Source organism: Physeter macrocephalus, chromosome 19 (assembly GCF_002837175.3).
Source record: "Physeter macrocephalus isolate SW-GA chromosome 19, ASM283717v5, whole genome shotgun sequence".
In the NCBI taxonomy this organism is placed as follows: Eukaryota; Metazoa; Chordata; class Mammalia; order Artiodactyla; family Physeteridae; genus Physeter; species Physeter macrocephalus.
Window position 1 is genome coordinate 226,432 of NC_041232.1, and position 13,088 is coordinate 239,519.

At 35.7% G+C, this 13,088-nt stretch overlaps 1 protein-coding gene across 17 annotated transcripts in view; it reads right to left on the reverse strand.

Annotated features, from left to right (window-relative positions):
* SPIRE1 (spire type actin nucleation factor 1) overlaps positions 1-13,088 on the reverse strand; it is a 217,323-nt gene that overhangs the window by 68,360 nt on the left and 135,875 nt on the right. For 15 of the 17 annotated variants that reach the window (XR_008616012.1, XM_024120731.3, XM_028480732.2 and 12 more), the window contains one exon: positions 2,710-2,835. Coding sequence is in view for 16 of the 17 variants with exons in the window: in XM_024120731.3 (XP_023976499.1) it covers positions 2,710-2,835 (126 nt within the window). In the remaining variant the exon portion in view is untranslated. Of the gene's footprint in view, positions 1-2,709; positions 2,836-4,759; positions 4,799-5,116; positions 5,151-13,088 lie in introns of all 17 variants that reach the window. The other 2 variants (XM_055080694.1, XM_055080695.1) reach the window with 2 other exon arrangements.

A 13,088-nucleotide genomic window follows, 5' to 3' on the forward strand; every position in this document is an offset into this window, starting at 1 on the left:
AAAACTAAAAATAGAATTACCATATGATCCAGCAATCCCACTACTGGGCATATTACCCAGAGAAAACTATAATTCAAAGAGACACATGCACCCCAATGTTCATTGCAGCACTATTTACAATAGCCAGGTCATGGAAGCAACCTAAATGCCCATCGACAGACGAATGGATAAAGAAGATGTGGTACATATATACAATGGAATATTAGTCAGACATAAAAAGGAACAAAATTGGGTCATTTGTTGAAACGTGGCTGGATCTAGAGACTGTCATACAGAGTGAAGTAAGTCAGAAAGAGAAAAACAAATATCGTATATTAATGCATGTATGTGGAACCTAGAAAAATGGTACAGATGAACTGGTTAGCAGGGCAGAAGTTGAGACACAGATGTAGAGAACAAACGTATTGACACCAAGCGGGGAAAGCCGCCGTGGGGTGGGGATGGTGGTGTGATGAATTGGGCATTGGGATTGACATGTATACACTGATGTGTATAAAATTGATGACTAATAAGAACCTGCTATATAAAAAAAGAAAAAAGAAAAAAGAATGGAAAAGGTCGAGAAGAGGTCAGCAAAGTAAGGAACAAGAGTAGGAGATGAGTAATCAGGACACAAATCGTGTCTATAAAGACCCAGATGTGGGGTGGTGCCAGAGGGTGACAGGGTGAGATATGGCCAAAACTCTGACCTCAAGGTCCCCAACCTTGACCAGGGCCTGGCTGGTCTCTGTGGGCATCACAAAAACCACCAATGGTTCCAAAAACTTGTGTTCTTTTACTCCATTTGTGAGCATTTTCTTTAAACAGACTTTAATTTAAATAAATAATCCCTTTCTAAGAATTTGTCTGGCAAAGCAGAGTTTTCATCAAGAGCAAATTAAAAAAAAATTGAAGCTCATTGGAGTAGAAAATTTATTAATCCTGTCCTTTAAGCTCAAAAATGATTCCTAAGACTGTCTGTGTTGGAAGGGCTCTAAGAGCTCATTTGCTTCACTCTAACCCCACAGGACTCTACTTATGCCCTAAAAATAACACTAGCCTCTCTGGAGAAGACAATCTCAATTCCAACAAGCTAGAGAAGACAATTACCAGAAAAAAAGTAATCTTTTTAGTAAATCTACTCTTTACTAAAAACCTTAATTGAGGATGTGCTTTTGGATGTTTACTCGGAAGCTTTTAACTGGACCCTTTGTCCTCTGGTTCTGTCCAGGAGGAAAAGCTAGCTTATGACGTATTTATAATTATTCTTCAAATAACAATTAGTTCACCCTTTCTACCCTGTTAAAGACTTTCTTCTTGGGTCCAATTCTATAAATTCCTAGAAAAATAGACATAACTTTTCATCAGCCTATCAAAAAAGATAGACTATAAGCAGTATCCTGGTTAGAACTAAAGAGGAATGCTTGGAGCTCTTATTCATACATATAAAATGGATTTATTTAGGGTGATTTATTAAGCGTGATCTGAATAAACTTACATATTACCAGAACTAGTCGTACTTTATTTAATATAGGTTAGTATTTTCCTTCCTCCCTTACACATCCCATATGTGTCTCTCTCCAAACTGTGTGTCATTGTGGGTTTTAAACTAGTGTTTCAGATAAACTCCATACTTCAGTCACAAAAGAAACGATACCCACCACTGATCATGTACTGAGCTCTTACTACGTGCCAGGTGCTTTACATTGATCTCAAGAATCTTCACAACTGTCTGTGGGATGTAAAATATGGCAATTCACCTTGTAAATAAACTAGAATGATTCTCTTTGGACTCTACACGTAATTTTTTTTCAACTAAAATGTTTTTACTACACAAAATTTTATAAAAATTGAAAAATACAGAAGTTATATAAAGTAAAAAGGGAAAGCTCCCTCTACCCCCACCCTGCCTCTGTACTCTTTCTATTCCATAGTACAGAGTTTGGAAGGTTTATTTTTATGTATTAAGTAGGTCAGCTGTGTTTCCCATTCTTGGATAAGTGACCTTCTATAGGAGACATTCTATGGGGCCCAGCAGCACACTCCCCTCTGGGCACCAGGGCTATATGCGACAGAAGTGACCCTCTGTGGGCTGCATGGGCCTTCAGTTGCGGCAGGGCTGACTGCTGTGGGTGTGCTGGTGAGTGCGGCTGGACCCCGGCCTGGTTGGCTGCCAGCCCCTGCCTCAGGCAGTGACTACTGGCCCACTGTGGGTGGGTACACATAGTATTTTTAACTCACAGACACTGATAGATAATAAATAAAATAGCTAAAATGAGATTCTGGATTATCTGAAAGTTAATTCACATCTCCTGCATTAAATATTTAATCACATCCACTATAAAAGTTAAATTATCAGATGTGTAGCTTCCTCTCCGCATCCTTATCCCTTCCTGAAAGACACACTAACATTTTTTTACGATGGACAAAAGAAGAGTGGCAGAAAGAGGGTGAAAAGCAAGTCATATGGGAAACTGACTAAACCAGTTCAGTAACGTTTATTTTCCATTTGTAAGGAAGCTTTATGAAAATCTTTGTTTTATTAAATGGATTCACACAGTAACATTTTAAAGAACAGATTTAATTCTGCCTAAGTTGCTTCTTTCCTGAATGATTTTCAGCACTCATCAGAAGGATGGCAATAAATATTTTAAATAATATGATAGGCAATGTCGAAAATTCAGGTTTCTCTTTCACAATGCCATTAAATAGGAAAGCAACAGTACTTACCTCCTTTGCACTCTTAATTTTAGTCAGAAATGTATGCAGCTCCATTGTCTCTGCAAACAGTGCACGACACACTGCCTGATAATGATTTGGTGCCTCTGATGCAGTTGGGAGATGAGCAGCACATAACTACAGAAGAGGAAAATAAAGGTACTTTATTATCTGTGGGGTTTTTGTACCTTAAAAACAGACACACCCAGTATATTCATATTTTCATATCAGACAGCAAGGCAACCCCACAATTCCCATCACCCAAAGCTTAATGCATCACAAGACGACCAGTAAAGTCCACACAATTATATGGAAAAAGTGGTCCAGTAACTAACAAACACCCAGCAGCACAGATGAGCTTACTAGAATTAGTTAGCTTCTACTTGAAAACGATAGGGCATATGTAAAAGTTTTGGTTGGGAGTAGAAAGGGAACTACCAATTACCAAGTACTGATCAGAACTCAGGTATTTTAATAGCTACCATTTATTGAGTATTTATCATGCCATGTTTGACATGTCATATACACAGCATAATACCATTTACTCTTCAACCTGAATTAGCTAGCTTAACCCTGAATTAGTACCGTTATATAGCAACAGAAACTAAGGCTTCAGAGGAGTCAAGTGACTTGTCCACAGTCATAGAGTTAACATGAGGGAGAAGGAGAATTTGACACAGTCCTATTTGATTCTGAAGCCCAGGATCATTCTAATACACACTGAGTTGTATAATTTAGTAAAAAGAATGTCCGGAAGACATGTGGACCACTGGGAAGATACCTCGTCAGTAGATGGGGAGTGGAGGAAAGAGGGCAGGGGGCAACTGGTGATACTACCAGTCCTAACGTCCTTTACAATACACAGCCCATAACCCCCACAGAACTACTTGTAGGTAAAAGATGAAATTTAACATCACGCACAACAATTTAGAAAAATCAAACACAGCTTATTAGATTGGAAAAGACATCCTGTCAAGAGCCTAGTGCATTTTATTAAAAAGATAATTTTATCTTTCTATAAAATAATAGTTTTGTATCTGTGTACAACAGTTATGTTTTAAGGTACTTCATTTGCATTAAAAAGTTGTAAGTTCTCCCTTATTCTTTACTATATTCAGTAAACTTGACATTAATACAATTACTGAAAATACACATTTATTATATTTAATAACTTGTATCTTTTGGAGAGTAAAAGATATCTTTGTAGCTTATAATATCCTTCATAATGTCTTTCTGTTATTTTTTCATTTGTAATAAGTTCTGTATGCAATTTAATAGTTAGATTACTATCTTTAATAAAATACATTCTCAGGAAAATATCTTGAGTTTCAGTAAGAAACTGTTTCCACAGTACCAAAAACAGGCTAAGAATTGATTCCTTGGAAGCATGAAAAGCAAAAATCTCACAAGCTTAATTATTCACAAAGTGACCAATGAACAGAGAGTATATTTTTTGCTCAACTATTTTTGTACGCAGAAAACAGCTTCCCATATAGAATTATCATTTCCAAGGTTATGAAAGGCATCTGCTAGGACTTTCACCTTTCACTAATCCCACAATTTTATATTCCAATTATATGTTCTGAATATGACATAACATTTTTTACTGTAATTCACAGTAAGAAATACATTTTAGGGGGCTTCCCTGTGGCACAGTGGTTGAGAGTCCACCTGCCAATACAGTGGACATGAGTTCAAGCGCTGGTCTGGGAAGATCCCACATGCCGCAGAGCAACTAAGCCCATGAGCCACAACTACTGAGCCTGCACTCTAGAGCCCATGAGAGACAACTACCGAGCCCGCGTGCCACAACTACTGAAGCCCGTGCGCCTAGAGCCTGTGCTCCACAACAAGAGAAGCCACCACAATAAGAAGACCACACACCGCAACGAAGAGTAGCCCCTGCTCGCTGCAACTAGAGAAAGCCCGCGTGCAGCAACGAAGACACAACGCAGCCAAAAATTAAATAAATAAATAAATAGAAATAACATTTTACATAAGGATTCAAACACATGCATATGTATATGTTTTATACACAAAAATTTCACAAAACAAAACTTACACATTCAATTGATTTCACAACCCACTAACAGGCTGTGCCCTGCAACTTGGAAAACACTGGTGTAAAACTCTAAAATTTTTTTAATGCACATGATATAATCTTATATGTAGAAAATCCACAAAAACTATTAGAACTAAGAAGCAATTTTAGCAAAGTTGTGGGATACATGATCAACACAAAACAGTTCTATTTCTATACAATACTAATGAACAATCAGAAAATGAAATTTAGAAAACAATACCATTTTTTTAAATAGCAAAAAAATAAAATACTAAGGAATAAATTTAACCAAGGAGGTGCAAGACTTATACACTGAAAACTCTAAAGCATTGCTGAAAGAAATTAAATAAGACTTACATAAATGGAAAGACATCCCGTATTCATGGAAGACTTAATATTGTTAAGACAGTAATACTACACAAAATGATCTACAGATTGAATGCAATCCCTAACTAATTCCCAAAGGCCTTTTTTTAAGAAATGGAAAAGCTGATCCTAAAGTTCATATAGAATTGCAAGGGGACCCAAATAGCTGAGACAATCTTGAAAAGAACAGAGCTAGAAGACTCAAACTTCCAAATTTCAAAACTTACCTCAAAGTTATACTAATCAAAACAAAGTGGTACTTGCATAAGGACAAACATACAGATCAATGAAATATAACTGAGTCCAGAAATAAATCCATATATCTATGATTGACTGATTTTTCACAAAAGTGCCCAGACCATTAAGTAGGGAAAGAATATTCTCTTCAACAAATGATGCTGGGAAAACTGGATATCCACATAAAAAAAAAAAAAAAAAAAAGTAGTGGTACCCCCATCTCCCACCATACATAAATATTAACTCAAAATGGATCAGAGACCTAAATATAAGAACCAAAACTACTATAAAACTCTTAGACAAAACCATAAGCGTAAACCTTCATGGTTGTGGATTCAGTACTGGTTTTTAAGATATGATACCAAAAGGACAAGAAATAGCATATCTTGTTTTATTGCACTATACTGTGCATTGCAGATATTGTGTTTTTTTACAAATTGAAAGTTTGTAGTGACCCTGCATTGGGCAAGTATATCAGTGCCATTTTTCCAACAGCATTTGTTCACTTCTTGTCTCTATGTCACATTTTGGTAATTCTCGCAATATTTCAAACTTTTTCATTATTATTACATTCATTATGGTGATCTGTGATCAGTGATTTTTGATATTACGATTGTAATTTTTTTTGTTTTTTATTTTTAAATTAAGGTATGTACATTGTTTTAGACGTAATGCTATTACACACTTAATAGACTACTGTATAGCATAAACATAACTTTTATATGCAGTGGGGACCCAAAATATTCATGTAACTCGCTTTATTGCAATATTTGCTTTATTGCAGTGGTCTGGAACTAAACCTGCAATATCTCCGAGGTATGCCTATAAATGGATAAATTAGACTTCATCAAAGTTAAAAATTTTTGTACATCAAAGGACACTATCAAGAGAGTGAAAAGATAATCCACAGAATCAGAGAAAATATTTGCAAATCATATATCTAATAAAGATCTAGTATCCAGAATACATAAAGAACTCAAACTCAACAAAAGATAATCTAATTTAAAAATTGACTTGACTAGACATTTTTCCAAAGAAGGTATACAAATGGCCAAAAAGCACATAAAAAGATGCTCAACATCACTGGTCATTAGAAAATGCAAATCAAAAACACAATTAGATACCACTCACATCCACTAGAATGGCTATAAAAACAAAGAAAAAATGGAAAATAAGTGTTGGCAAGAATGTGGAGAGATTGGAACCCTTGTGTATTGCTGGTGGGAATGTAAAATGGTGAAGCCACTGTGAAAAATAGCTTGATGGTTTCTCAAAAGTTAAAGATAGAATTACCATGTGATCTAGCAACTCCATTCCTAGGTATATACCCCAAAGAATTGAAAGTAGGTGTTCAAACAAAAACTGGAACACAAATGTTCATACCAGCACTATTCATAGCAGCCAAAAGGTGGAAAGAATTCCAATGTTCTAAACTGATGAATGGATAAACAAAATGTGGTATATTCACAAAATGGAATCTTACTAAGCCACAGAAAGGAAAAAGGTACTGACACATGCTACAACATGGATGAACCTTAAAAATATTATGCTAAGTCTAAGAAGCCAGACACAAAAGGTCACATACTGTATGATTCCATTCATATGAAATACCCAGAATACATAAATCCACAGAGACAGAAAGCTGATTAGTGGTTGCCAGGGGCTGAAGGAGGAGAGATGGGGAGAGATGGGTATGAGGTTTCCATCTGGGATAATGAAAAAGCTCTGGAACTAGACAGTGGTGATGACTGGACAGTATTGTGAATGTACTTAATGGCACTAAATCGTACACCTTTAAATGGTTTAAATGGTAAATCTTATGTGTATTTTACCACAATTTTTAAAGGTATAAAAAATTTTAAAAGAACAACGAAATTCCACAAAGTTTCCATTGAGACAGAGGAGAAATAATCCCTCAGAGGAAAAATAACCCCAGTGGTTATTTCAGTGTCAATGAATTACTTGATATTTATTTTACTCTTTGTGTTTATATGCATCTTCACCTCTAATCCTTACAACAACCCAATTTAGAGATTTAGAATAGCTAAGTAATTTACCCAAGGCCACACAGCGAGACAGTAGAACTGGAAAGGAACCCAGGCAGTCTAACTCTAGAGCCCAAGTCCTTATGCACTCCACCCTAGAATGAGAGTATATTACTCTTCCATTAAAGGAAATAATGTTCTTAAAGTGCTTAAGCATAGAGCATAGTATACAGTAAGCATGCAACAAAATCATCTTCTACAGTTACCAAAAAGGGGATAATTTGGGGGCAGAGGGACACGATTAGAAGGAACAGGTTCTGTCCCATATCTATCAACATGCCATTATATAACCTTAGACAATTTATTTAACATTGCTGGGTTTCAGCTTATTTCTAAAAGGAGAAGACTAGGCTATATAATATCTTACTTAACCTACCTTTGCTGTTCTACAAATAAATTTTAAGCTAAACCAAAATGCTGGAGTTTATAGGGTTCAATCTTGGATCTTTGGGTTTCTCTCTACTCACCTTAGCTGATCTTGTCTACTCTAACTGCTTTAAATGCTACCTATAAGGCTGATGACTCCCCAACTCCTACTCTAGGCCACTGCTTTTTTGGTCAGGAAAAGAACTACTTTACCTTTAATCTGGAAAGATACTTCACTAGGTAAAGAATTTTAGGTTCTATTCTAGAACTTTGACAATGTCATTCCAGTCTGTCTTCTAGATTCCATTGTTTCTGTTGAGAAGTCAGGTGCAGTCCAGTTTTTTCTCTGGCTTGATTTTAGACTCTCTGCTTGTGGATTTTAGCAGTTTAAGTATGAAACTAGATTATTTTCCATTTAATTTATCTTGCTCTTTTTGTTTGTGGGGCTTCCAGAATCTGCAGCATAGTGTTTTGCATTGTCTTGGGAAATTCTTAGTATGTCTTCAAATATGGCTTCCATCCTCTCTCTTCTTTGGCTCTCCTTGGGACTTTAATTATGTGTACTGCTTTTATTCTTTTTGTGTCTGTGCTTCACTCTGAATATTTTCTATTGACAACGTTCCACTTCATTCTCTCTTCAGCTCCGTCTAGTCTATTAAACCCATCCACTAAACTTTTATTTCAGTTACTTCATTTTTTGGTTCTCAAATTTCCATTAGGTTCTTTCTATATATTTTCCAGTTCTCTACTCAAAGTTTCAATCCTGACTCTTAGAATCCTGAACATCAATTAAAAGTCTATCTGACAACTCCATTATCTGAATTCTCTGTATAGAATCATTAATAATATTGCCAGAATCGAAATTAATTTTCTGAAAACTTCCTTACACACATAAGACCTTGTTATATATTTTCAACAAAACTTGAAATTATCAGCAAACCTGGGCTTGACGGATGTGATTAGAAAAAAGACAGCCTACAATACTTTCTAACATTTGGAAACATTTTTTGGTCAAATAAGTTAGCATTTGTATTTTGAAGCAATGTACCAACTAGGAAAATAATCTTTATCTGATATCAAATCAAAGATGTATGCCAGAAACTCTATTATCCATTGGCCTTTTACCCTAATTAGCATCAAAATACTACACAGTAAAAGACCATAAAGTTTTTTTTTAAACTTTGGCACAATTAATTGAGAATACAGTTTTTGTTTAAACTCTAAATTACGAAGCGTTCAGCAATCCAAGTCACTCTTTATGTCTGGAGACACATACTGCAGTGTGTGTAAATAATATCACCTCAGAAGAGAAAAAGGCATAATCAAAATTATATCTTCTGATATATTTAGGTTTTACATCACAGTCTTTTGTTGATAATATTAGACTCCAAATTTCCTCATAATTTATTCTCAACTGCTAAAATTCAAATGTTTTAAAAAATATTCAGTTCACAAAGCTTAGAATTTTTTTTGCAAAAATCTAAGTAGAATATTTTAAACCATAATTAAAATGTTTTGCCTAGTGAGTATAATCATGCATTTGTCATAAGAAATTAATAACAAAGATAATAACAAAGATCATCTTCATTAAATGCAGCATCATATAGTTAGTTAGGATAAATTACTAAATTTTTGCCTAAACCAGTGAGAAAATTAGCACGTTCCCAGAAAATTTCAAAACTTAGAGAACAAACATTTTAAAGTACAGAGAACTGTAGTCTGTTCTTTGGAGTCACTCTAATTTGACTGATGGACTATGGTCACCCAACTAACCTATGTTAACACACCTTCACTCAGTAACAGACAAGCTCAAACAAACATTATGGCTTCCCTTGGATATACTCCATTAAACCTAGGCCAAAATTTATACACAAATGAAAATAACAGACTCATTCCACTTCAGCTGTCTGTAATACATGTGCAATTTGAAGATGAAGATAAACTGTGCACTGGACTAATCTAGCTTGGTATAATAAAATTAGGGACTTCCCTGGCAGTCCAGTGGTTGGGACTTTGCCTTCCAATGCAGGCAGTGCAGGTTCGATCTCTAGTCGGGGACCAGGGATCCCACATGCCTTGCGGCCAAAAAACCAAAACACGTAAAACAGAAGCAATATTGTGACGGAATCAATAAAGACTTTAAGAAGTGGTCCACAACAAAAAAAAAAAAAATCAAAAAAAATTTAAATAATATAGGGGTTTTTTTCTATTTTTAATCACACTCTACAGTACTATCCTTTTCTTAAATTTTTCTCCTGATGAGTTTTCAAAATAGCATGCAAATTCTGACATTATGTGGCAAACCAAAAACATACTAGCTTTTTATAATCAGGGCTTATTATTTGTAAACTATATTCTTATATTTACAGAAACATGCCAGATTTTTTTTGAAAGTATGAATTAACACTGGAAATATAACTTATAAAACTATTCATGAGCAATAACTTAATATAGCCATACTAAAATTTTACATATTTTATTTATTATACAAATGCTAAACAATAAGAGGAATGAAATTTCTGAAGCCATATGGTTCCCCCTGAATCACAATGCCATTAATACCATTTATGGTAAATCATAAATCAGCAGTCTCTTTTTTTTTTATAAATTATAGATTTATTGAAAACCATAACTCACCTACCATTTCTTTTTTTTTTACATCTTTATTAGAGTATAATTGCCTTACAATGGTGTGTTAGTTTCTGCCTTATAACAAAGTGAATCAGTTATACATATACATATGTCCCCATATCTCTTCCCTCTTGCATCTCCCTCCTTCCCATCCTCCCTAGCCCACCCCTCTAGGTGGTCACAAAGCACCAAGCTGATCTCCCTGTGCTATGCGGCTGCTTCCCACTAGCTATCTATTTTATGTTTGGTAGTGTATATATGTCCATGCCACTCTCTCACTTTGTCCCAGCTTACCCTTTCCCCTCCCCGTATCCTCAAGTCCATTCTCTAGTAGGTCTGCATCTTTATTCCTGAGCAGAGTCTCTTCTTTATACACATAGCAGTACATGCAGAATTTTGTGGTCTTTTTTCCATTTATTAAAACGAAAATTTCCCATATTGCTTCATAACCCACATAATTATAATTTAAAGACCATATGATAATCCATGTAGTTGATATACCATTTCTTTGTGAGTCATTTATTTCCCGTTTCAGAACAGTATAAATAATGCTGTGGGGCTTCCCTGGTGGCGCAGTGGTTGGGAGTCCGCCTGCCGATGCAGGGGACACGGGTTCGTGCCCCGGTCCGGGAAGATCCCACATGACGCGGAGCGGCTGGGCCCGTGAGCCATGGCGGCTGGGCCTGCGCGTCCGGAGCCTGTGCTCCGCAACGGGAGAGGCCGCAACAGTGAGAGGCCCGCGTACCACAAAAATAAATAAATAAATAATAATAATAATAATAATAATAATGCTGTGATACACATCTCCACGTATCTATGTAACATTTTGTTTTAAAAAACATCTCTTTGTACCGAGAACAGATTGGTGATGCCAGTGGTTGGGGCTTGGGGGTACAGGGTGGGTGAAATGGTGAAGGTGGTCAAAAGGTACAAACTTCCAGTTATAAAATAAGTAAGTCCTACGGATGTAATGTACAGCATGGTGACTGTAGTTAACAAAACTGTATTATATATTTGAAAGTTGCTAAAAGAGTAGAGCTTAAAAGTTCTCATCACAAGGAAAAAAATTCGTAACTATGTGTGGTGATGGATGTTAACTAGCCTTATTGTGCTGATCATTTTGCAATTTATACAAATAGGGAATCATTATACATATTGTACAAGTGAAACTAATATAATGTTATATGTCAGTTCTATCTAAGTTTTAAAAATTATCCTCTTTGATAAATAAATAAAATTAAATTTTAAAAAAAGTCCACAGGGACTGGAAAGCAAAAAAAAAAAAAAAAAAAGAAAAAGAAAAAAAATTGACCTCTTTGAAAAATTCCTAATAGTAGTATTACTATGTGAAAAAATTTCAAACATATAAAAAACAAGGTGAATAGTATAATGAATTACAATGTACCCATCACCTAATTTAGTAATTATCAATTCATGGCTAATCTTGTTTTATCTACATCCTCATCCACTTAAGCCTCACCCTCCAGGATTATTTTACAGCAAATCCCAGATATCTGAATTTCACATGTAAATATTTCAGCATATATCACTAAATGAGTTCTTTTTTAAAAAATATAACCACAACACTACTATCATATCTAAAACTATGAATAATTCCTAATATCATCAACTATAGAGTAAGAGGTCAAATTTTCCTGATTATCTCAAATATATACCTAGTTTTATAATTTATTTCTTTTAATCGAGGTTCATTCTACTGCAATTGGTATGTATTAAGTCTCTTTTAATCTGTTTTTCCTCTCTCCCCTTCCTTTTAATTTGTAAGTTACTTGTTGAAGAAATTATGTGATTTGTGCTATAGTTTCCCACAATCTGATTTTGCTGATTGCGTCCCTATGGTATTATTTTAAATGTTTCTATGTCCCCTGGACTTCCTATAATTGGTAGTTAGATTAGTTAGATCTAGAGGCTTGATCAGATTGTTTATTTGGCAAGAAGACTTTGCAGGTGGTGCTGTAAACTTCCATCAGAGGCACAGAAAGTCTGCTGGTTTCTTGTGATGCCACAATGCTATTATTTTGTAGAATCAGGGCCTCCCTGGTGGCGCAGTGGTTGAGAGTCCGCCTGCCGATGCAGGGGATACGGGTTAGGGCCCCAGTCCGGGAGGATCCCACATGCCGCGGAGCGGCTGGGCCCGTGAGCCATGGCCGCTGAGCCTGCGCGTCCGGAGCCTGTGCTCTGCAACGGGAGAGGCCACAGCAGTGAGAGGCCCGCGTACCGCAAGAAAAAAAAAAAAAGGGACTATTTTGTAGAATCAGAATATTACCATTTTGCAATTCCTATCACTTCACTTTCATTTATTAGTTGGAATACTTTTATAAAGAGACATTCATCCAAAACTCTTTGGTTGCCCTGAGGTGGTGTCCTTATGGAAAAGGCAGAATGGATTCTGTCTATATGCCAGTTGTCAAAATAATAAGTGGGTTAACAACTGAACAACCGCTAAAGGTGACCAAAAGAGTTTTATTAATTACTACTTATGTCCCCAGAGAATGAAGAATATTTGGTCTACTTTAATCCATCACAGCTATTATTCTTATTGATGATCAAATTCTTCCATCTGACCAATGCAGAAGCCTCCTTGAGTTGGCTTCTGAGTCCTTTTTATATAATTTAGTAATCTTGGATAGTCTGTTTGCTTTCTGGTATGACAAGATGTTCCA